Below are 25037 nucleotides of genomic sequence, written 5' to 3'. Positions count from 1 at the left end.
AGAAAAAACAGACAAAAACAAACATTAGCCTTTGACTAGTATGGTACTTCGGTTATAGCTCTTACCTCTTTCTGTTTTATCTCAGCCAAGGTTATGGATATAGAAGTCAACAACATTTATTCCCCAAATCTACTAGCCACCTCCTCCTTTCAAAATGACTTTGGCCCCACACTACAGGTATAAATACATGATATCAATAAAAATATTTCCCCCAACAATGTCAACAGTTCTCTTATATTCTAAAATATCTATTTTATACCAAATTCAAAATAAAATTAAATGAGTCTGCTATCTTTTTGGCACTTAAAAACAGTGCATATAGACTATAGCAATCAAACCATAAGGGGACACAACTTATTGTTAAACATCAAGATGAAGGAAAAATAAAAGTTATTTTATTAATAAATAAACTATGGTAATTTTTTTGACTGCCCTTTGTGTGTCATGTAGGGTCTTAGTTCCCTGATTAGTGATTGAACCCATGACCCCACAGAGGAAGTGTGGAGTCTTAACTACTGGATCACCATGGAAGTCCCAACTAGAACATTTTTAAATAAAAAAAAAAAAAAAATTCCAAGGGAAATAGTTCATTAGAAGAAAGACAGCTAAATATCAATAACTGACCCACAAATGTTATTTTCTAAGTATTTAGAACTAGAATCCTACAGAATGAGTATTATCAGATGACCCTAATATATGAAGTTGAAATGGATGGGGAACACATGTACACCCATGGCGGATTCAAGTCAACATATGGCAAAACCAATACAATGTTGTAAAGTAAAATAAACGAATTCATTTAAAAAAAAGTGTTATGAATTGATGACTCTTATCTAGAAAAACTTAAAGACAGAAATTCACTGACAAAATAGTATTCACTCAGTCAACCAGTAGAGTTACATTACAGGTACATTTAATTCATATGAATTCAAATCTACACTGGGCAAAAATAAATAAATGAAAGCAATTTTGTAGTAAATGACCTATAAGAAACCAAACTAGCTCATCTGGTATTATCTGAACAACTGTTATCTTTGTAACACTGGAGGAAAAAATGTCCTGTTAGAATTGTTGAGATAATATAGCTTACACAAAATAATGTGGATTATCTTCTATGGCTGACATGGTATTTTCATGAGTAATGTTGATTATATGTGGCTTTCTTCTTATATAATGACTTTAGAAGTTTAACCCTTGTAAAAGCATGAAATCTCAATAAATGAATCGAGTGTATTGACAGATATTATGATACAATATTTAAAAATTAAATTCTAAGTGTCTGCATATAAAAGATATGGAGGAAGAAATGCTTATAATTTGGGATAAGTGGCAGGAAAAAGGAAAAACGTGAAAAGTGGCATGTTATGAAGTGATACCAAAAGTCATAAAACACAACACAAAAGCAAAAGAAGGAAAGCATGGCAAAGTGAGAAAGAGGGGAAGAAACAAACAGACAAAACATTTGATTTGCAGAGATCCAGTAACTGTTGCTTGATTATCTCACATTAAAGAGGGGAAGGGAGGGACAGGAAGATATCTATGACCGCAGTTTTTAATTCCTCTATTTTGTTTTCTGAAAATTTCAAGTGATCAATAGGTGATTAGATATTCACTGGAGATGTAAAGCACAAAATATGTGTTTTCATGCTTTAATTATATAACATAAATGTTTTATTTTTAGCCATGTTACTCTTAAAACCCTAGGGCTACTGAGTAATCCATGTCATTTTATTTCAACTTTTGAGGTTAGGAGTACCTATGAATATGAACATAAAGTATTTGTATGTGCATCCATGTGTGTATGTGACTTACGATATACTATGTAATGACTCACACATATTTTATTTAATTATAAAATAACTCTAAGAAATAGAGAAATAGAGATACAAAAAGTAAGACTTATGTAATTAGTCCAATGGAAAAGACCAAATTGAGTTGTGTTCTCTATCTGGAAATCTGTCTCCAAAACTGGCATTCTTAACCCAATAGTATGAAAAATAGACTATGACATACTATATATAATATAGTCTTATTTACTACTAACAATAGCTCTGCTCCACAAACATAATGATCCCTGCTTTACACATAAAGAAACTGAGTTTCAAAGAAGTTATGTTTATTTGTCCAAAGACAGACAGCTAATGTGTAACAAGCTAAAATTAGACTAGAATCTGTTTGACTTCATATACAGTTTAAAATAAAGAATGATGCAACATTTATAGAAAAATATAATCAGTTTCCTTACTAATTAATCAAAGTGTACCTGATTTTATCCACAGAAAATCCAAGACTTGTTTGAAAAAATTAGTGTTAAAAATCACCAATTATTGGTTGTATTATTTTTCATATTAAGAGAATTAAATTTTACTTACATTAGCTCGGCTAAAATAAAAATTCCATTCACTAGGAATCCATTAATTTAATTTTAACAAGAACTTTTTCCTTCTCTTTTTGAATATACATATATATATAGGCTACTATAAAATACATCCCAGTGACCAACACGTGTATGTATCAGGAAAGGAAATGTGATTTTCTTCTTTTTCAATCCTTTGGCTACATGGCATCCCAAGGATGGAATCTAATAGAACAAATTAATGGCTTCCAAAGAGACTCAGATAGCCATGCGGTCTTCTGGGTTAGCACTGCCAAGATTCTATCAGTAACCATGTGATATTTTTGGTGACTGGGGACTACAAAGACCTCTAGAAAGGGAAAACTCTTGTGCACGCAAAAGGCAATACAATAAACACGATTATATGGATGATGCTTTTCTTTCTAAACTGTCCTTCTCTTCATAATCAAAGAGCTCAACTCTGAATAAATCAATCAACATGCTAAGGAATAAGAGATTGCAGAAAAAGACACTGTGCTAATCTTGGCATCATCAATTTTATTTCAAGGTTAAAATAAAAGGTTTAGTACTTCCCTTCTGATGATAATGTTCTCTTTACTAAGTTGTGGATCTTGGACTTGTTTCAGAATAGAGAAAAGGAGGATATATAGGTAAATTCTCATTAAAAGAAATTGGACTGGAAGCATCAGCTTATTTTATTATCAGCAGAAACATTAAGTGAAGATGTGATCCAAAAATCTTGATATGATAAAAATCTATATCCTTCTGCTAAAATACTCCGTCATCCTGACCCAGACATTCATTTCCTAGCAAATCCTTCACCATGTAACACAACGCTGTAAATCTAAATTGCAGAAGTCTAAAAGACGTTCAGCCTCTCTCCCACACTTTGCTGTTCACTAAATATCCTTTGCCTATCCATCCATAAACAGAGCTTAACCTGGGTTAGATCCAGCTGGATTTCAGATCCAAAACCTTTAGAAGCCAGGTAAGTGACTTCTAAGACTTGTGATCAGGGAGATGTGAAGTCAGCAAAGGACACACTGTCTTCTCAGTGCCAATGTAGAACAGATTGTCAGGTTGACAAGATGAGCTGAAATGTCCTTTGCTGTCTTTTTATAATCACTGCTGTTGTAGAAACTAGGTGCTTAAAACCAAAATATTTTTTATCTGCAAACGTGTTTATAAAATATAAAACTATTATAATTGTTTCATACCTATTTTGTCATTATTATAATAGCTCCATATTTGAATATATGCATATTTGGCAGAGCAGACTTTGCTTTATGCTCTGGTAATTTCCCATTTTATGAAATTCCATTATGAAGGCACTTGCAGGGTTACTGGATGTACTTATTTTTAAAAATTAAAAACAATCCTGTTTTCATTTTTATATTGTTGTTCACCTGTGTACTTGACTGTAAATTCAGAATGCAAAAAATAACCTCAAAACTTTATTATTACAAAGCTACTATCTAAAAATAATTTTTAGAGTAAAGTACTTTATGAGTAGTAAATATTTTCATTAAAAAGCAACTAACATTTTGAATAGCATACAGTGAAAATAAAGCATGCTTATAATGGTATACTACATGATGAGATGAATCTTACTTACCAAACTCCTTGGGAACTGCTATGGAATAAACACAATTATGTCCCACACTGTAATTTTTTGGATAGTTTGGTGATAGAACAGTGCCTTCTGAACCTGTTGAACGACTTCCACATGGTGCTGAAATTAAAAAATATTATTTTTAGAAAAAATTTATAATATGAATATTTTCTTGATATAAAAATATGGCTAGTTGATTTTAAGGTATATCATTTATTTACATTTATTTTAGCAAGGGTCCCCATTGTCAAATATTTTAAAAATAAAAAATTGTGCACCTAGGAAATTTTTTAAGTATTCAGATTTACTCTTCTCAGAAGCAAAGTAATATAATAAAGTTACAATGGTGCTATCTATCTCTAGAGGTAATAATGGTGGCCTGCTTTCATTTATGATAAAAGGGTAAAAATAATCATCTCTTTTAAAATGATGAGAAATTACACACACAAGTGGGAAATTGTTTTACTCACCACCAAACTTTGAATCTACTCAAAATCAACTCTGATTATTCTCCCATCAAATTAGGTATTTCTATACCCAGGACAGGGATGGCTGCGTAAACACATTCATCCACTCATCTAAGTAAAATATTCTCTCACCAATCTCTTATCTGCTTATGATTTACATTTAAATCAGGAGTTGCTGATGGTGCATAGAGATGGTGCATTTCTGCTACCTCAGCCCCAAATGTGCTGTGTTCCTTAAAAAGATGACGGTGAAACCGATTTCTGGAAAATTTGTAGATAGTGGTTCTGTTGTTCACAAGATAAGAGGATGTTTTGGATTTATAGTTCTGGAACACAGAGAAAGATCTGAGCTACTAAAGGGGTTATAGTTATCAAAGCAAAATGAGATAGTTGATATTATTTAAATGAATGGGATCTTCCAGGAATTATGTAGAATGAGAAAGATGGCCAAAGAGGAAGCCTGGAGAATGCCAAGGCAGGATTAGGGGGCGGCCGCATGTAACCAGTTGCATCTGGCTTTTTGTGATGCTATGGACTATAGTCGTTAGGCTCCTTTGTCCATTGGATTTTCCAGGCAAGAATACTGGAGTGGGTTGCCATTTCCGACTCCAGGGGATTTTCCCAACCCAGGGATAGAACCTGTGTTTCTTGCGTCTCCTGCATTGGCAGCGAATTCTTTACCACTGAGCCACCTGGGAAGCTGAGAGGGTGGCTACAAAGAATTTAAACTACTGGGAACCAAGAAGGAGGAAAGTTCAATTTTAAAAAAGTGTTCAAAAACTGTTTGGAGATGGCAATGGCAACCCACTCCAGTATTCTGGCCTGGGAAATCTCATGGACAGCTGAGATTGGAGGACTACAATCTATGACCTCACAGAGTCAGACACTATCTAGCACCTGAACAGCAACAACACATAATCAGGCAGATTGTGATTTGGGAAAATAGTTCTTGATGGAAACATGGCATAAAATGGAATGAAGTGACCTAGCAATATGGAATACAGAGTTTTGTAGGAAATTAACATATATTTCTGCTTTACTGACTTGCCAAAGCCTTTGTGTCGATCACAATAAACTGTGGAAAATTCTGAAAGAGATGGGAATATCAGACCACCTGACCTGCCTCTTGAGAAATCTGTATGCAGGTCAGAAAGCAACAGTTAGAACTGGACATGGAACAACAGACTGGTTCCAAATCAGGAAAGGAGTACGTAAAGGCTCTATATTGTCACCCTGCTTATTTAACTTATATGCAGAGTACATCATGAGACACCCTAGGCTGGAGGAAGCACAAGCTGGAATCAAGATTGCTGGGAGAAATATCAATAACCTCAGAAATGCAGATGATACTACCCTTATGGCAGAAAGTGAAGAAGAACTAAAGAGCCTCTTGATGAAAGTGAAAGAGGAGAGTGAAAAAGTTGGCTTAAAGCTCAACATGCAGAAAACTAGGATCATGGCATCTGGTCCCATCACTTCATGGCAAATAGATGGGGAAACAGTGGAAACAGTGGCAGACACTATTTTTGTGGGCTCCAAACTGCAGATGCTGCTTACTTCTTTGGAAGGAAAAGGCGCTTACTCCTTGGAAGGAAAGTTATGACCAACCTAGATAGCATATTAAAAAGCAGAGACATTACTTTGCCAGCCAGTGTTTGTCTAGTTAAGGCTATGGTTTTTCCATCAGTCATGTATGGATATGAGAGTTAAATATAAAGAAAGCTGAGCACCGAAGACTGGATGCTTTTGAACTGTGGTGCTAGTGAAGACTTTTGAGAGTTCCTTGGACTGCAAGGATATCCAACCAGTCCATCCTAAAGGAGATCAGTCCTTAGTGTTCATTGAAACGACTGATGTTGAAGGACTGATGATCATTGAAAGGACTGAAACTCCAATACTTTGGCCACCTGATGTGAAGAACTGACTCCTTGAAAAGACCCTGTTGCTGGGAAAGATTGAAGGCAGGAGGAGAAGGGGATGACAGAGGATGAGATGGTTGGATGGCATCACCAACTCAATGGAGATGAGTTTAGGTAAACTCTGGGAGTTGGTGATGAACAGGGAGGCCTGGAGTGCTGCAGTCCATGGGGTTGCAAAGAGTTGGACACAACTGAGCAACTGAATTGAACTGAACTGAATATCACAAATCATAAATCCTGATATACAGTGTATTTGAAAGCTGTATCTTCCATGTAGTTTTTTTTTCTTAATGAGAAAGCCTTTCATGACCCTCTGTGATATGAATTTATAATACAGACAGTATTATTCTCTGTATTGACTTTAAGATTAAAATTACTATTGCTTTTTTCTCTTCTTTGTTCGAATCTTTGATCTTAATAAAAATACCTACTGAGTAAGCCATTCATTTCACTGGCCTCTTCATGTTCTACATAAGTATACAAACTTCATTTTGTTTTTCTGCCTTAGATAATAAACCTCCCATAAAGCTATTTTATCATAATGGTATAAATATTACTTTAAATTATAAACTATTGCTCCAAGTCACATTCATTTTACTCTTCATTTTCCTCTGCACTGTTTCTGACACATTCACATTATGTATCTGGAAAACTAAGGATAATACTGCTATGAGTTTTCTATTTCTTCATATGTTCACTGAGAAGAAAAATCAGTCTTTACTTCTTGCGAATTAATTTTGTGTTCTAATTACACATTCCTGTTGAACACTAAAAAAAATCCATTTTAATATTATAGTCAGTGGCTTATAAACCATTTCAATGGCTCAGCAATTCAACTCAGTGCAATATGACCTTCTACATCTGTCACCTCACTAATTGCCTAGATTCATTCATTTGCTTTTGCTGGCTAGGAAGGCATTCTCTTCAGTCTTCAGTGCTCTGAGAGCTGTGTTCTCTATCATAGAGTACATGTTTAGAAAAAGAAGTGTTCATTGTATGACAAAGGTCTATGAATAGATATGCTTCTTTGACAGCTCTTCCATGTTACCATACATAAATTCTACTAAAACCAATGGTCTTGTGGGTGTCAGTAGTTCATGAGTGATACCTATGTCACTAATTTTTAACCTCATTTTCAAGATTGAGATATAATTCATACTGTAAAATTCACCCTTTCAAAGTGTACAATTGAGTGTCTTTTCAGTATATTCACAAAGTTATGTAACCAACCCCACTAACTAATTTCAGAATATTTTTGACACCCCATAAGAATTCCTATACTTATCAGCAGTCACTCCTCATTTGCTTTACTCCCAAGACCCTAGAAATCATTGATCAATGATTTTGTAGGAAACTATTTACAAGAAGCAGAGAAGGCAATGGCACCCCACTCCAGTACTCTTGCCTGGAGAATCCCAGGGATGGGGGAGCCTGGTGGGCTGCAGTCCATGGGGTTGCTAAGGGTCGGACATGACTGAGCAACTTCACTTTCACTTCTCACTTTCATGCACTGGAGAAGGCAATGGCAACCCACTCCAGTGTTCTTGCCTGGAGAATCCCAGGGACGGGGGAGCCTGGTGGGCTGCCATCTATGGGGTCGCACAGAGTCGGACACGACTAAAGTGACTTAGCAGCAGCAGCATGTACAGGAAGGCAAGCTTTTAAAATGATTTTAATTGAATTATTTGGTGCATTTTAAAAACTACAATCCCTTTCCCTTGCTTAGTTTCATACTTCTCTCTCAATTTTTACCAATTATAGTAGCCTTTTATTATTAAAATATTACTTAAAACAGCTAACATATTAGCCTAAGATATGTAAGTTTAGAGAGAGAGAAAAACAACAAAAAAACCAAACTCTGTAGCAATTTATTAACTCCTATCTGATCATCTCACAAATGTTGCTTTCTCAAGAAAGTTTCGTTCCTGTTTTTCGGACTAGTTTAGAAGCCCCATCATGTAGGGTTTTTCATCAATTAATTTAATGACATTCATAACAACTTGTAATTATATATTTATTTGTATAACATCTATTTCTATCTCTTGACTCCATGACCTCTTAAGTCAAAGTTTCCATGTCTTTTTTGCACACTGTTTCTACCTCTGGAGCCTGGCATGGTCTGTGTATATAATGGGCTTCTTATAAATGTATGCAGTGAATGTTAGGAAAAATAAAATATACATTATATTAATATCATGCTGTTGACTAAATGTACAGAATGCAAAACTCAGAGGTTTTTCAAAACTCTTTGCTTAGGGTATCACAATAAATGCAACCCAAAGTTTTAGTATCAGAGAGGGGTAGTTTTGATTTCCAGCTTTACTATTTACTGACTGAGTAGGCCAGGAAGAAGGGAAAATTCAAACTTGAACTGGAATACAAAGTGTCTGCTCCATCTAGCATATGATGTGGTCTTAAATGAAATGAATTAAGAAACTCTCCTGACCTACTCCAGAATCTCCTAGAAGTGCTATAATGAGGCTTTCATGAATGCCTTAGGAAGATAGACTAACCTCCTCAACCCCAGAAGGAATACAAAGCTTTGAAAAAGGCAGGAGAAACTTCTCTGGTGTTTCTGCTACTCTTCACTTGAGAGAGACAAGGATGCCTTTTAGTGGTCCTGCCCAGGTCATTCAGCCCTCCACAAACAGTTCTTTGTCTTCCTTTTCCTTTCCTCTTAATTTTCCTTAAGGATAAAGAGTAAAGTTCTCTATCCCAAAGGAAGAGGGACCTACATCTTCCATTCAGCTGTGTGCTCATGGGTTGGGGGACTTTCCTGTGCTCAGCTATTGATAGTGTGGGTGGTGTCCTCAATTTCTCTGGATTCTTTATCCTTTAGAAATCTGGGGGAAAACAAGAGCCAACACTACTAGTGAAAGGGAGTAGGAATTGGCCCACATTCCTTTTTTTTTTTCTTATAATTCAGGGGTTTCTTTACCTTGTTTCATAAATTAGATGGGGAAATATGTCTATATTTTCATTAGACTCTAGCTAATTTTTTATAACTAAAATTTTAGCATTTCCTTTACTTTCAAATGTAAGCAACAAAGTATGTTAGCAACAGAAGTAACTGGGACTTTGTTAACAAAAGAAATCAGAGATATTTTATACTACCTAAAATTATTGCAGATACCTCAAAATATTGTTTATTCTTATCACTACTAAAGTTACTTGAAACTGGAACTTCAAATTTAAGGCATTAAGTAAGAATATATATCATTACATAAAAGTTTGTTTTTTATTACAGTAAGTGATAACTGTATTTCAATATTATTGGTTTCTCTTCCAAGCCTATGTGAGTTATTTTACTTTGTGTGTTTAAAAAGATGATGAGATATAACCAGCCAAAATGGCTATCATCAAAAAATTCACAAACAGCAAATGCTGGAGAGGGTGTAGAGAGAAGGGAACACTCCTACACTGCTGGTGGGAATGCAAATTGGTACAGTCACTATGGAGAACATTATGGAGGTTCCTTTAAAAATAGAGCTGTCATATGACCCTATAATCCTACTCATGGGCATATATCCAGAGAAAAACATAATCTGCACCCCAATCTTCATTAAAGCACTGTTTATGATAGCCAAGACATGGAAGAAACTTAATGTTCATCAACAGAAGAATGGATAAAGATGTGGTACATATAAACAACCGGATATCACTTGGCCATTAAAAAGAATGAAATAATGCCATTTGCAGCAACATAGACTAGAGATTGTCATACTGAGTGAAGTGAGTCAGACAGAGAAGGAGAAATATCATATGGCATCCCTTATAGTGGAATCTAAAAGGAAATGATATAAATGAACTAACTTATAAAACAGAAAGAGACTTACAGGCTTACAGAATGAAATTATGGTTGCCAGGGGGCAGCATAGGGCAAGGGATAGTGAGGGAATTTGGGATGGCCATGTACCACACTGATATATTTAAAATGGATAACCAATACGGACCTTATTGTATAGCACAAGGAACTCTTCTCATTGTTATGAGGCAGCCTGTAGGGAAGGGGAGTTTGGGGGAGAATGGATACATGTTTATGTATGGTTAAGTCCCTTAACCATTCACCTAAAACTATCATAGTATTGTTAACTGGCTATACCGCAAAAGAAAATGAAAAAGTTTAAATTAAAAAATAATTAAAAGATGACATTAAGGTCCATAGGCTTCATCAGAGTACACACATACACATAGATGGGAATTCTATTCTAATTAGATTTCTCCCAAACCACCTGTCCTTGTCATTTTCTGTTTACTTGTTTCCTTAAGGAAGACTGACTCAGAGATTGTTGCTTTGGCCTAAGAAGATCTGGAAAATATTAGTCGCATTGCAGGACGCTTTCTTTCCTGCTCTTTTGCTTCCTTCCCTAGGGGATCAATAAATTCTTTCCAGCATCAGAAAGGTCCTAAAATTCAGGTTTGAAATTTTGGGAGAAAAACCTCCTCTTAAGGTTGACATAAGTGAAAGTCACTCAGTCGTGTCCTACTCTTTGTGACCCCATGGACTATACAGGTCATGGAATTCTCCATGCTAGAATACTGGAGTGGGCAGTCTATTCCTTCTCCAGTGAATCTTCCTGACCCAGGGATCAAACCAGGGTCTCCCGCATTGCAGGTGGATTCTTTACCAACTGAGCTATCAGGGAAGCCCTAACGTTGACATATTCTTGGAGTTATTTACACTATAGCCTAAATATGGTTCAGATTTACCCAGTAACTCTCCCAGGTGGCTCAATATAGCTCAGTTGATGTGTTTTGGGGTTAGGAATCAAATTCCCTGTTGCTCAGAGAACTCTTGTTTTGTGGTCTTTTATGTATATATCTCCCTCAGGAATATAGGAGTGAATGGCTCCCTGGTTAAAGTATAAATATGAAATGAAATTTTCTGTATTCAACAAAGGGCAGGGAAGCAGCAATTTCCTTAGCCTCTCTCTTAGAGGGTTTCCTTGAAAACATAGTAGATGAACCTTTTCATTTTACAGTTAAAGCTTGCAGCTGTCTGACCTCTGAAACTGTAAAAACACACTTCTGAAATTGACTCAGGGTTCTTACAAGATTGCTCACAACGTATGCATGAGAAAAAGCATACCACTTTCCCTCTGAATGAGACAAAAGGAGTGTTACTTGTTCTTTTTTTCAACTATATACGTTTGGGCGAGATTCTGTCTGGTCTTTACGGTGTCTTTCATAGATGCCTGCAATAAGCATTGTACTCCAGATATGCTTAATCAGTGATAAAATTGCTTTCTTTCTCTTCCAGGTTTTGTGGAATGAACTTTGTTGGTAGGATTTCTGTTTCCCCAATAGAAGTAAAGATTTGGCTATCTTTAGATCTTGTGTCCTAGTGTGTGTGTTAGTTGCTCAGCCATGTCCAATCTGTCCCATTACATTAATACAATTTGAATCTCACCATGACTTCTAAGGACTTCCCAGGTGGTGCTAGAAGTAAAGAACCTACTGTCAATGCAGGAGACATAAGTGACATGGATTCAATCGATCCCAGGGTCATGAATATCCTCTGGAGGAGGGTAAGGTAATCCACTCCAGTATTCTTGCCTGGAGAATCCCATGGACAGAGGAGCCTGGTGGGCTACAGTCCATAGGATTGAAAGAGTCAGACATGACTGAAGTTACTTAGCATGCATACGTGCGTGAATTCTATTAGTTACTGTTACATGCTTTTCTTTCCTCACCTGTAAGGAGATAATTGATTGATTCAATTTTCTGTATAATTTTTTTATTATTTTGCAGATACTGGCAATACATTCTAGGATGACATGTTTGAAGTCTGACTTAAATATACACGTGTGTGGTATTAGTTGCTGAGTTGTGTCCAATTCTTTTGCGACCCCAAGGACTGTAGCCAGTCAGGCTTCTCTGTCCATGGGATTTCCCTGGCAAGAATTCTGGAGTATTCCACTTCCTTCTCTGGGGGATCTTCCTGACCTAGGAACTGAACCCATGTCTCCAGCATTGGCAAGCAAATTCTTTACCACTGAGCCACCAGGGAGGCCCCACATATATATAGTCCTAAATGTAGTGAAGGAGGGCATCTTAACATGATGAGAGGCTAGGAAACTACCTATCTGAAGACGTTGTGTAGTGACTTAGATATCAAAACAAGGGAAAATAAAAATGGTTTAAATATGAAATCCAAGTCTGTGGTTACAAGAAAATGTGCTCTGTATTATAGATATTGGTCTGCAATTGAATTGCTGGTCATAAAAGCGACTCTATTTGGTATGCTCCAGAATCCAAAGGAGCAGGGATTTACTTATTCTCTTTGCCTGTGTGGATCACAATAAACTGTGGAAAATTTTGAAAGAGATGGGAATACCAAACCACCTGACTTGCCTCTTGAGAAAGCTGTATGCAGGTCAGGAAGCAACAGTTAGAACTGGACATGGAACAACAAAGTGGCTCCAAATAGGAAAAGGAGTATGTCAAGGCGGTATATTGTCACCCTACTTATTTAACTTATATGCAGAGTACATCATGAGACACCCTGGGCTGGAGGAAGCACAAGCTGGAATCAAGATTGCCGGGAGAAATATCAGTAACCTCAGAAATGCAGATGATACTACCCTTATGGCAGAAAGTGAAGAAGAACTAAAGAGCCTCTTGATGAAAGTGAAAGAGGAGAGTGAAAAAGTTGGCTTAAAGCTCAACGTTCAGAAAACTAAGATCATGGCATCTGGTCCCATCACCTCATGGGAAATAGATGGGGAGACAGTGGAAACAGTGGCTGACTTTATTCTTCTGGGCTCCAAAATCACTGCAGATGGTGATTGCAGCCATGGAATTAAAAGATGCTTGCTCCTTGGAAGGAAAGTTATGACCAACCTAGATAGCATATTAAAAAGCAGAGACAATACTTTGCCAACAAAAGTCCATCAAGTTAAGGCTATGGTTTTTACAGTGGTCATGTATGGATATGAGAGTTGGACTATAAAGAAAGCTGAGTGCCGAAGAATTGATGCTTTTGAACTGTGGTGTTGGAGAAGACTCTTGAGAGTCCCTACAACTACAAGGAGATCCAACCAGTCCATCCTAAAGGAGATCAGTCCTTGGTGTTCATTGGAAGGACTGACATTGAAGCTGAAACTCCAATACTTTGGCCACCTGATGCGAAGAGCTGACTCATTGGAAAAGACCCTGAGGCTGGGAAAGGCTGAGGGCAGGAGGAGAAGGGGATGACAGAGAATGAGATGGTTGGATCGCGTCACCAACTCAATGGACATGGAATTGGGTGGACTCCGAGAGTTGGTGATGGACAGGGAGGCCTGGTATGCTGCAGTTCATGGCGTCACAAAGAGTTAGACACGACTGAGCAACTGAAATGAACTGAGAGATTCGCTAGAGGAACATGCAGGAGGCTGACTGGAGTGATAAATGTAAGAGTGCCTGGAAACTAGCAGGTGCTCAATAACATCAGCTTCCCTTCCCATTTCCTTTCAAATACATTTCCTCCTATCCTATGAAAACAAAACATGCTTTGATTTTATCCCAACATTACCATAATTGTTTTTCAATACAGAAAATATTACACATGATTCTGACAAATAATCTGTGCATTATGTCTGTAAACAAAATTCCTATGTGTAGCTGACTAAAAGAAGATATTTGATGATACTTGAAAATATTTACCACTAGGCCTTTGTCCTATGAATCTCTCATCTATATGCTTTAATTATATCATGTACTTAAGTGACATGAAATGCTAAGTGGCTTAGTATATTAGATTAGACAATCTCTGAAGATACCCCTCGTCCAAGGTAAGGAGCAGCAGTTGCGATTTGCTGAGGCAGCCGTAAAGAGATATCCCACGTCTGAGGTAAGAGAAACCCAAGTAAGATGGTGGGTGTTGCGAGAGGGCATCAGAGGGCAGACACACTAAAACCATAATCACAGAAAACTAGCCAATCTGATCACAGGAACACAGTCTTGTCTAACTCAATGAAACTCAGCCATGCCGTGTGGGGCCACCCAAGATGGTTGGGTCATGGTTGAGAGGTCTGACAGAATGTGGTCCACTGGAGAAGGGAATGGCAAACCACTTCAGTATTCTTGCCTTGAGAACCCCATGAACAGTATGAGAAGGAAAATGATAGGATACTGAAAGAGGAACTCCCCAGGTCTGTAGGTGCCCAATATGCTACTGGAGACCAGTGGAGAAATAACTCCAGAAGGAATGAAGGGATGGAGCCAAAGCAAAAACAATACCCAGTTGTGGATGGGACTGGTGATAGAAGCAAGGTCTGATGCTGTAAAGAGCAATATTGCATAGGAACCTGGAATGTTAGGTCCATGAATCAAGGCAAATTGGAAGTGGTCAAACAGGAGATGGCAAGAGTGAATGTCAACATTCTAGGAATCAGTGAACTAAAATGGACTGGAATGGGTGAATTTAACTCAGATGACCATTATATCTACTACTACTACTATCTAAGGCAGGAATCCCTTAGAAGAAATGGAGTAGCCATCATAGTCAACAAAAGAGTCCAAAATGCAGTACTTGGATGCAATCTAAAAAACAACAGAATGATCTCTGTTCATTTCCAAGGCAAACCATTTAGAATCACAGTAATCCAAGCCTATGCCCCAACCAGTAATGCTGAAGAAGCTGAAGTTGAACAGTTCTATAAAGATCTACAAGACCTTTTAGAACTAACACCGAAAAAAGATGTCCTTTTCATTATAGGGGACTGGAATGCAAAAGTAGGAAGTCAAGAGACACATGGAGTAACAGGCAAATTTGGCCTTGGATTACAGAATGAAGCAGGGCAAAGGCTAATAGAGTTTTGCCAAGAGAATACACTGGTCATAGCAAACACCCTCTTCCAACAACACAAGAGAACACTCTACATATGGACATCACCAGATGGACAACACTGAATTCAGATTGATTATATTCTTTGCAGCAAAGGAGGAGAAGCTCTATACAGTCAGCAAAACCAAGACTGGGAGCTGACTGTGGCTCAGATAATCAACTCCTTATTGCCAAATTCAGACTTAAACTGAAGAAAGTAGGGATAATCACTAGACCATTCAGATATGACCTAAATCAAAGCCCTTATGACTATACAGTGGAAGTGAGAAATAGATTTAAGGGACTAGATCTGATAGACAGAGTGCCTGATGAACTATGGATGGAGGTTTGTGACATTGTACAGAAGCCAGGGATCAAGACCATCCCCATGGAAAAGAAATGCAAAAAGGCAAAATAGTTGTCTGAGGAGGCCTTACAAATAGCTGTGAAATGAAGAGAAGTGAAAAGCAAAGGAGAAAAGGAAAGATATTCCTATTTGAATGCAGAGTTTCAAAGAATAGCCAAGAGTGATAAGAAAGCCTTCCTCAGTGATCAATGCAAAGAAATAGAGGAAAACAATGGAATGGGAAAGACTAGAGATCTCTTCAAGAAAATTAGAGATACCAAGGGAACATTTCATGCAAAAATGGGCTCGATAAAGGACAGAAATGGTATGGACCTAACAGAAGCAGAAGATATTAAGAAAAGGTGGCAAGAATACACAGAGCTATACAAAAAAGATCTTAATGACCCAGATAATCACAATGGTGTGATCACTGACCTAGAGCCAGACATTCTGGAATGTGAAGTCAAGTGGGCCTTAGAGAGCATCACTACGAACAAAGCTAGTGGATGTGATGGAATTCCAGTTGAGCTATTTCAAATCCTGAAAGGTGATGTTGTGAAAGTGCTGCACTCAATATGCCAGCAAATTTAGAAAACTCAGCAGTGGCCATAGGACTGGAAAAGGTCAGTTTTCATTCCAATGCCTAAGAAAGGCAATCCCAAAGAATGCTCAAACTACCGCACAATTGCACTCATCTCATCTGTTAGTAAGGTAATGAAGGTGCTCAAAATTCTCCAAGCCAGGCTTCAGCAATATGTGAACCATGAACTTCCAGATGTTCAAGCTGGTTTTAGAAAAGGCAGAGGAACCAGAGATCAAATTGACAATATCCGCTGGATCATCGAAAAAGCAAGAGAGTTCCAGAAAACATCTATTTCTGCTTTATTGACTACACCAAAGCCTTCAATTTTGTGGATCACAATAAACTGTGGAAAATTCTGAAAAAGATGGGAATATCAAACCACCTGACCTGCCTCCTGAGAAATCTGTATGCAGATTAGGAAGCAACAGTTAGAACTGGACATGGAACAACAGACTGGCTCCAAATAGGAAAAGGAGTATGTCAAGGCGGTATATTGTCACCCTACTTATTTAACTTATATGCAGAGTACATCATGAGACACCCTGGGCTGGAGGAAGCACAAGCTGGAATCAAGATTGCCGGGAGAAATATCAGTAACCTCAGAAATGCAGATGATACTACCCTTATGGCAGAAAGTGAAGAAGAACTAAAGAGCCTCTTGATGAAAGTGAAAGAGGAGAGTGAAAAAGTTGGCTTAAAGCTCAACGTTCAGAAAACTAAGATCATGGCATCTGGTCCCATCACTTCATGGGAAATAGATGGGGAGACAGTGGAAACAGTGGCTGACTTTATTCTTCTGGGCTCCAAAATCACTGCAGATGGTGATTGCAGCCATGGAATTAAAAGATGCTTGCTCCTTGGAAGGAAAGTTATGACCAACCTAGGTAGCATATTAAAAAGCTGAGACATTACTTTGCTAACAAAGGTCCGTCTGGTCAAGGCTATCATTTTTCCAGTGGTCATGTATGGATGTGAGTGTTGGACTGTGAAAAAAGCTGAGTGCCGAAGAATTGATGCTTTTGAACTGTGGTGTTGGAGAAGACTCTTGAGAGTCCCTTGGACTGCAAGGAGATCCAACCAGTCCATCCTAAAGGAGATCAGTCCTGGGTGTTCATTGGAAGTACTGATGCTGAAGCTGATACTCCAATACATTGGCCAACTCATGCGAAGAGTTGACTCATTGGAAAAGATCTGATGCTGGGAGGGATTTGGGGCAGGAGGAGAAGGGGACGACAGAAGATGAGGTGGCTGGATGGCATCACCGACTCGATGGGCATGAGTTTGAGTAAACTCCAGGAGTTTGTGATGGACAGGGAGGCCTGGTGTGCTGCGATTCATGGGGTCGCAAAGAATTGGACACGACTGAGCGGCTGAACTGAACTGAACTGATATGCATTTGTAACAGAATAGGGTCTAGACTCATTCCACATCTCAAAAAATTTTGCAAACCCCAAGGAGATTAGAAAAAAGGAATTAGCCCAAGGTAAATCATGCCATTTAAACAGAAGATGTGGCATAAAAATTCAATTATTTAATTCTTCATACAAAAACAATATGATTTAATTAAGAGTAGGTCATATCAGGTTACTAATGAAATATTACTCTAAAGTTGGAAAGCTATGATCATAAATGAACTTTTATTTTTTTTTTTTCTTTTAAAACTTTCTCTTCAGTTGCTAGAGTAAGAGGGCTTTCCTTTCAAAAGGTTTTATCATTTCACATGTATTAAGAGTTGGAAGTTGAAGAAACAATGATGTCAGATGACTACTGAATGTTTAAATTTACCATGAAAGTGAAAGTGAAGTCACTCAGTCGTGTCCAACACTTTGGGATCCATTGGACTGTAGCCTACCAGGCTCTTCCGTTCATGGGATTCTCCAGGCAAGAATACTGGAGTGGGTTACCATTTCCTTCTCCAGGGGATCTTCCGGACCCAGGGATCGAACCCGGGTCTCCCAATTGGAGGCAGACGCTTTAACCTCTGAGCCACCAGGGAAGCCTTACCATAGTTGGGTTTATATACTTTGATCAGTCTTACAGGTCAGTAATGATTGAATTAATTTGTTTTCCAGAATCCAAGACATATGTGAGCATGAGTGAAACAAAGTCATTAAAAATAACATTGCACATTTTCAAAAGAATTAACACTGACTATATTTATTAAGGCATGTGTTTTCAGTGCAAAGTTGTATTTCAAATGAAATGTAAAAACCCATTTCAGGTGAACACTTTTACCAGTTTTTGGTAAAAAAAAAAAACTGTTTTCTTAATTCTCATATGTAGCCTAGAGGAATGTTACAGAATTAAGTGGGAAATCCAAAATCTCACACTTATTTTTGGTGCCATGTATTCCTTCATGAAACATTTAACCAACTAAATTTCTGGTTAAGAACCAGGCACTCTTAGCCTTGAGAGTTATAAAAAGATCAGTAAAAAGTCATTGCATTACCCAGCCTACCTATAGGACAGTGATTAAGAAAATGGACTCCTAAATAAGACTGCTGGGCAAGTATGACTGAGAAACTACTTTAATCTCTTTGTCTTGGTCTCTAATCTAAAAAAATAAGAATTTTAGTATTTCCAGTTCTTACAGTTGTGGTGAAGTATAAAATGATATATATATAAAACTTCAAACTCTGAGCAACACAAGGTCCCCAACAGTCCTCCTTCCCATGGCACTCTGCCTATTGAGCTGCTTGAAATTCTAACAACAGTCCCTGTTTACTCTTTCTTCTATATTTTTGGGCTTCCCCGGCAGCCCTAGTGGTAAGGAATCCACCTGCCAATGCAGGAGACACAGGCAACATGGGTTCAATCCCTGGATGGGGAAGATCCCCTGGAGAAGGAAATGGCAACCCACTCCAGTATTCTTGGCTGGGAAATCCCAGGCAGAGGAGGCTGGAGGGCTACCGTCCATGGGGTCACTTCCACACAGTGCTCACAAGACTGTTTTATTAATATATTGAGCAATGCACCTTATCTGTCTGTATCTTATCAGATTGTAAACTCTTCAGGGATAAGGACAATATTGAATTCATACCTTCATAGCTAATAGTTATTAATAATACAGAACTAGGTATAACTGATATACCTGAACACCTGAGAAAAAGGAATGAATGATACTCTTTAGAATAAGTGGCAAGCTAGTGATTCTTGAATAGTTCAAATATGTTTATTCTTAGGGTATTATTATTATAATTATGTATCAATTGGATGCTCACTGTATGCTACAGCATTAGACAAGATCAAGAATATTGCATTGGTCTTGTTACAGAATAAAAAGTCATGGCAATATAAAGCATGGTGACTATAATTAATAAGACTATTGCATACTTGAACTCTGCTTAGAGAATAGATCTTAAAAGTCTTCATTGAAAGAAAAAAAAACTGTAATTATGTATGGTGACAGATATTAACTGGACTTAACTACAGTGATCATTTTGCAATACATATAAATATCAAATCACTATTTTGTATACCTGAAACTGGTTTAATGCTATATGTCAGCTATACCTCATCAATCAACTAACAAAATTATAGTACTGTGCTGTAGCCAGTATTCCAAATTTAATGAGGTATACATCAGAGATATCTTTATCCAGGATACTATTTCAATTTTAGATATATTGATTTCATCCTGGGAACTTTGGGGAGCAGGGTGATGTGACTAGAAATGTTTTTTCTATTAAAAAGACAAGTGATCATACACCTACAAGAAGTGAGATAGCTAGTCAGCAAGAGAGCCGGAGAAAAAGCTTTAAAGAGAAAGGACAACAAGCGCAAAAGCCCTGAGGTAGAAGTGTAATGAGTGTTTTGAAGAACCCTCCAGGAGGCCAGTGTGGTTCAAACAGTAAAGTAAAAAGGGAAAATATTTAGAGAGGTCAGGGTGTATATGGACAGATTAAGTAGAGCTTCAGAGTATAGGATATTTGGCATTTATTCAGATTTAGGAAGTACTGGGTGGATTTTGAGTAATTATGTGACATAATCTAACATATGGTTTAATGATTACTGTGTTCAAAGGAGATGGTATGCAGAAACAAGGAAATGAGAGAAACTAGTTGGGAGAGAAGTGGGCGGCAAGAGATGACTGGTGCTCTAGATCAGGGTAGAGATATATTTACATAAACAAATGACATACCATTAGGTGAAATAAATCAAGTAATGAATATTAAGGGACAATTAGTCCCTTAATTGTCCCTTAAGGTGGACAATTCTGTCACCATTTGTGTTTTAATACTTTTCTTAAATGTTGAATCAGATCATGGATAAGAATGATATAATTTAATTTCTATTTTAATCTAGTATGTCTATAGATAAAATATCTCAGAGTTTCAGTAAAGAATGAAAAATAAGAAGGGAAGAAATTATTTTCCCAGCACAAGTATTTTTGGATTACTAAGTGAACTGCAGGTACAGATATCCTGTTCTGCCATAACTTAATATATGTGACACTCTCATGAGATAAACTGCAGGATTTCTCATTCCTGAGGACTTACCACAGGATGCTATCATTTTTGGATCTACTTCTGACAAATACAATCTCCCAGTGTCCAACATAAGCTCTTAAAAACATTTTCTGTATGCTTCAGATTTAAAATGTATGCTTAATCCTGAACCATGATAAAAATCTTTTCCTAAATAGACAAACTTTGTAAATTCTTAGGGTTCAGATCAGGTGAAGAAAATATTTACTAAGAGCTTTCTTACATACATTAATGTCTCCTGCATGCAAAGGAGTAATATAAAGCTCAACACTTCATGAACTTACGTTGCTCCAGGGTGAGACTAAATCAACATTACAATCAATCAATCAATCGATCTATCTTTCCTTATGTTGGCACTTAAGGATCATAGTCTAATAGCCAACCCCCTACTCATGTACTCTGCAGCAAAGTCTACCAGTCAGTCAATATCTTCTGCCTCCATTATCAGATATTTTAGTTAGGATTTCTACTATAGGGTAAGACTGAGCATGTAAAGCAGAAAAAACTGGCAACCTAATTCTCAAACACTGATGAAATTACAAATAGAGGCATAAACAAATTTACACTTGACAAAGGCAACTACTGGAATAACCAAAAATAACATAACTCAAACACTAAAGAGATAGGCTGTGGATGTGACATAACTATTTATCTTTTGTATTGGAAAATCAATAGATACTATCTAATGTTGGAAAATCAAGCAACAGAGCTTCATGTTATACAAAGAGAGCCATCAGAGCAATTAGAAATTATTAGAAAGCTCAGTTGAGGAATAGGAGAGTAGAAAAGGGTAAAGCAGATGAACATTGATTTCCATTGCTTTAAATTGCAAGCATCTCAGTATTATTTCCTTAGTTATCATATGCACATTTTACTTTGCTTAAAAAATGCAAGATTTCTCTTAAGAGTAATTTATACTTATGAATAACAAACACTTCTAGCTCTATTGCACATGCTTTACACACTAATTTTGACTTTTGAGGTATTAATTTAGTAAATCTGAATGTCAGCCAGTTACTGTATATGATCACCATGAGGGAAAACAAATGGATATATGAAAATCTGATAAAGAAACTAAAATATTAAGTTCTTCTTAGTTTATGACAGTAATAGCCATATGACTAAATGTTTTAAATAAGTTATTTAATATAATTCCCCCAACAACTTTGCAAATTACACAATATTATCTCATGCTTATATGTGCAAAATAAACAAGGTCTCACAGTTGACTCAGGCTTTTTCCTTGTTTTTAAATCATTGTTTAGAGTTAAAAGTACCTAGTTCTAAAATTTGGATTTTCCTTTCCTCTCTAGTATATAAGAAATTATCCAGTATTATCATGTTTTTAACAGGGATGTATCAATTTTTTTGTCTAATAGCTTAAAGCATGCATTGAATAACTTTAAGTTGATTTTTACATCTTAGTATTATGGCTAAAAATCTAATGATATCCAACTTTGTTGTTGTTCCGTTGCTCAGTTGTGTCCAACTCTTTGCAACAGAGAAGCAGCACACCAGGCTTCACCTCATTATCTCTTGGAGTTTGCTCAAACTCATATCCATTGAATCAGAATACTATCTGCCATCTCGTCCTCAGCCACCCTCTTCTCTCCCTACCCTGAATCCTTCCTATCATCAGGGTCTTTTATAGTGAGTTGTCTCTTGAATGAGGTAGCCAAAGTATTGGAGCTTCAACTTCAGGATCAGTCCTTCCAATGAATATTCAGGGTTGATCTCCTTTAGGATTGACTGGTTTGATCTTGCTGTCCAAGGGACTCTCAAGAGTCTTCTCCAGAACAACAAATCAAAAACACCAATTTTGTGAAGCTCAGCCTTCTTTATGGTCCAATTCTCAGAATCCATACATGACTACTAGAAAAACCATAGCTTTGACTGTATGGATCTTTGAGTGCAAAGTGATGCCTCTGTTTTTTAATATGCTGTTTAGGTTTGTTATAGCTTTTCTTCCAAGGAGCAAGTGTATTTTAATTTCATGACTACAGTCATCATCCTCAGTGATTTTGGAGCCCAAGAAAATAAAATCTTCACTGTTTCCACTTTTCCCCCATTCACTATGAAGTGATGGGATTGAATAACATGATCTTAGTTTTTTGAATGTTGAGTTTTAAGCCAGCTTTTTCACTCTCCTCTTTCACTTTCATCAAGAGGCTCTTTAGTTTTTCTTTGCTTTCTGTCATTAGAATAGTAACATCTGCATATGTGAGGTTGTTCTTTCTCCTGGCAATCTTGATTCCAGCTTGTGAGTCATCCAGACCAGCATTTCGCATGATGTACTCTGCATCTAAGTTAAATAAGCAAGGTGACAATATGCATCCTTAACAGACTCTTTTCCCAATTTTTAGCCAGTCTGTTTTTCCATGTCTGGTGCTAACAGTCGCTTTTTATCCTGCATACAGGTTTCTCAGGAGACAGGTGCGGAGTGTGGGGTGTGGTATTCCCATCTCGTCAAGAATATCCAGTTTGTTGTGATCCACACAGTCAAAGGTTTTAGCAAGTCAATGAAAAAGATGTAGGCTTTTTTTTTTTATTCTCTTGCTTTTTCCATGATCAATGGATACTGTTATCCAACTTAAATGATGGTAAAAATTATTCTCTCTTAAGTAATTTTAAAATACTCAACTCCTGTGGTATTTTCAGAAATGAGTGAATGTGTATTTATATAAAATATCAGTTACATTTAATTAATATTAAAATGACAAAAAAGGCTAGTTCATCTAAAACATAACATACAATGCAAAGTGCAATGCATGATTTCCAACGTTATGCATGCTTCTGGAACACTGTTAAAAATTACAAGTATTAATATGCCAGTATTTGTTGGGAAGTTTACCAGGTCTGATTTACTATGTGTTGTGATTAATAACTGAATCTTCACAATAACCTATTGAATTAACAACTGTTATCTGTCTTTCAAGACTTAAAAATCAAGGCTCAGCTTGCCTCAGGTTATACATAGAGTAAGAGAACACGAAGTCAGATCTGTTCTTACCTCCAAATTGTCTGTAATGTGACTGTTCAATCAGATATACAAAATACACTTAATTAGGATATAATTGACCCATGAAACATTGGAAATGTTGAAAATAAATAGGATTATCTTAGGTGAGCATATTCTTTGTGAATGGTATATATTTTGGTACTCCAGCCTTTCCCATCTAAGTCACTGAAATACACCTATTTAATCATTTATTCCAGTGATTAACACTTAGTTTTTTGAGCGATAGTTTTCTGTGTCCTTCTGAGTTTTCTCCATCAAATTTTTGGTTTTTTCATGTCTGATGCTGCAAATTTTCCATGGTTTCTTAATGATTACTGACAGTAAATTTTGAAAAGTGCTTTTCTAAGTTTAGTATGCTTTTCTGCCTATAAACTGATTTCCCTTTTGTATGGCTATAAATTATAAGATAATAAATCACTCTTTCTCTTCATTTTCTATAAAATTTCATGTCATCAAATTTTTTTTCCTCTTTGGCAGGATTAAATCCAAAGTAATTGCTTCCCTTTTTATTTCCTTTATCTTGTAATAGATGAAATCATTACCTCAAGTCAGTTCGGTCAGTTCAGTCATGTCTGAATCTTTGTGACCACATGGACTGCAGCACACCAGGATTCCCTGTCCTTACCAACTCCCAGAGCTTGCTCAAACTCATGTCCATCGTGTCGGTGATGTCATCCAACCATCTCATCCTCTGTCATCCCCTTTTCCTCCTGCCTTCAACCTTTCCCAGCATCAGGGTCTTTTCCAAGGAGTCAGTTCTTCGCATCAGGTGGCCAAAGTATTGGAGTTTCAGCTTCAGCATCAGTCCTTCCAATGAATATTCAGGACTGATTTCCTTTAGGATGGACTGGTTTGATCTCACTGCAGTTCAAGGGACTCTAAAGAGTCTTCTCCAACACCACAGTTCTAAAGCATCAATGGCTATTTAGTAGATATCTACCTTTTCTTAATTTCTTACAACATTTTGAAATAAGTTATTTCAAGCACTCTTCTTTTAGATATGAGAGACAACAATCTCACAAGCAGCTCAGTGGTTAATAGCCCCCCCTGCCAATGCAGGAATGCAGGAGACACAGGCTGATCCTTGGGTGGGGAAGATGCCCAGGAGGAGCAAAAGGCAAACCACTCTGGTATTCTTGCCTGGGAAATCCCATAGACAGAGGCGGCTGGCGGGCTACAGTCCATGGGGTCACAAAGAGTCAGACATGACTGAGTGAATGAACACAAAGAACAAGCTTAGAGAGGTTAAATGACTTGTGTTAGTTAGAAATCACACATGTATAATTCTCATAGGTGAATACATTAAATGACTAAGAAAAACAACCATGTGCATTAGACACCAAAAATCCAAACTTTTAATCAACAGATCAGAGTTGCTGCTTTTTCTTGTTCCACTGAAATCACAGTAGTAAATATACTTTATTTTATAAAATCCTCCA

General features: G+C 37.1%; 1 protein-coding gene across 1 annotated transcript in view; it reads right to left on the bottom strand.

Annotated features, from left to right (window-relative positions):
* The window catches only part of CSMD3 (CUB and Sushi multiple domains 3), a 1309925-nt gene that overhangs the window by 249887 nt on the left and 1035001 nt on the right, over window positions 1–25037 (bottom strand). The window contains exon 32 of the mRNA XM_043483744.1: window positions 3972–4088. Coding sequence (XP_043339679.1) covers window positions 3972–4088 — 117 coding nt within the window. The remainder of the gene's footprint in view (window positions 1–3971; window positions 4089–25037) is intronic.

Source organism: Cervus canadensis, chromosome 12 (assembly GCF_019320065.1).
Source record: "Cervus canadensis isolate Bull #8, Minnesota chromosome 12, ASM1932006v1, whole genome shotgun sequence".
Taxonomy (NCBI): domain Eukaryota; kingdom Metazoa; phylum Chordata; class Mammalia; order Artiodactyla; family Cervidae; genus Cervus; species Cervus canadensis.
This window is presented reverse-complemented; position numbering and strand designations above follow the sequence as displayed.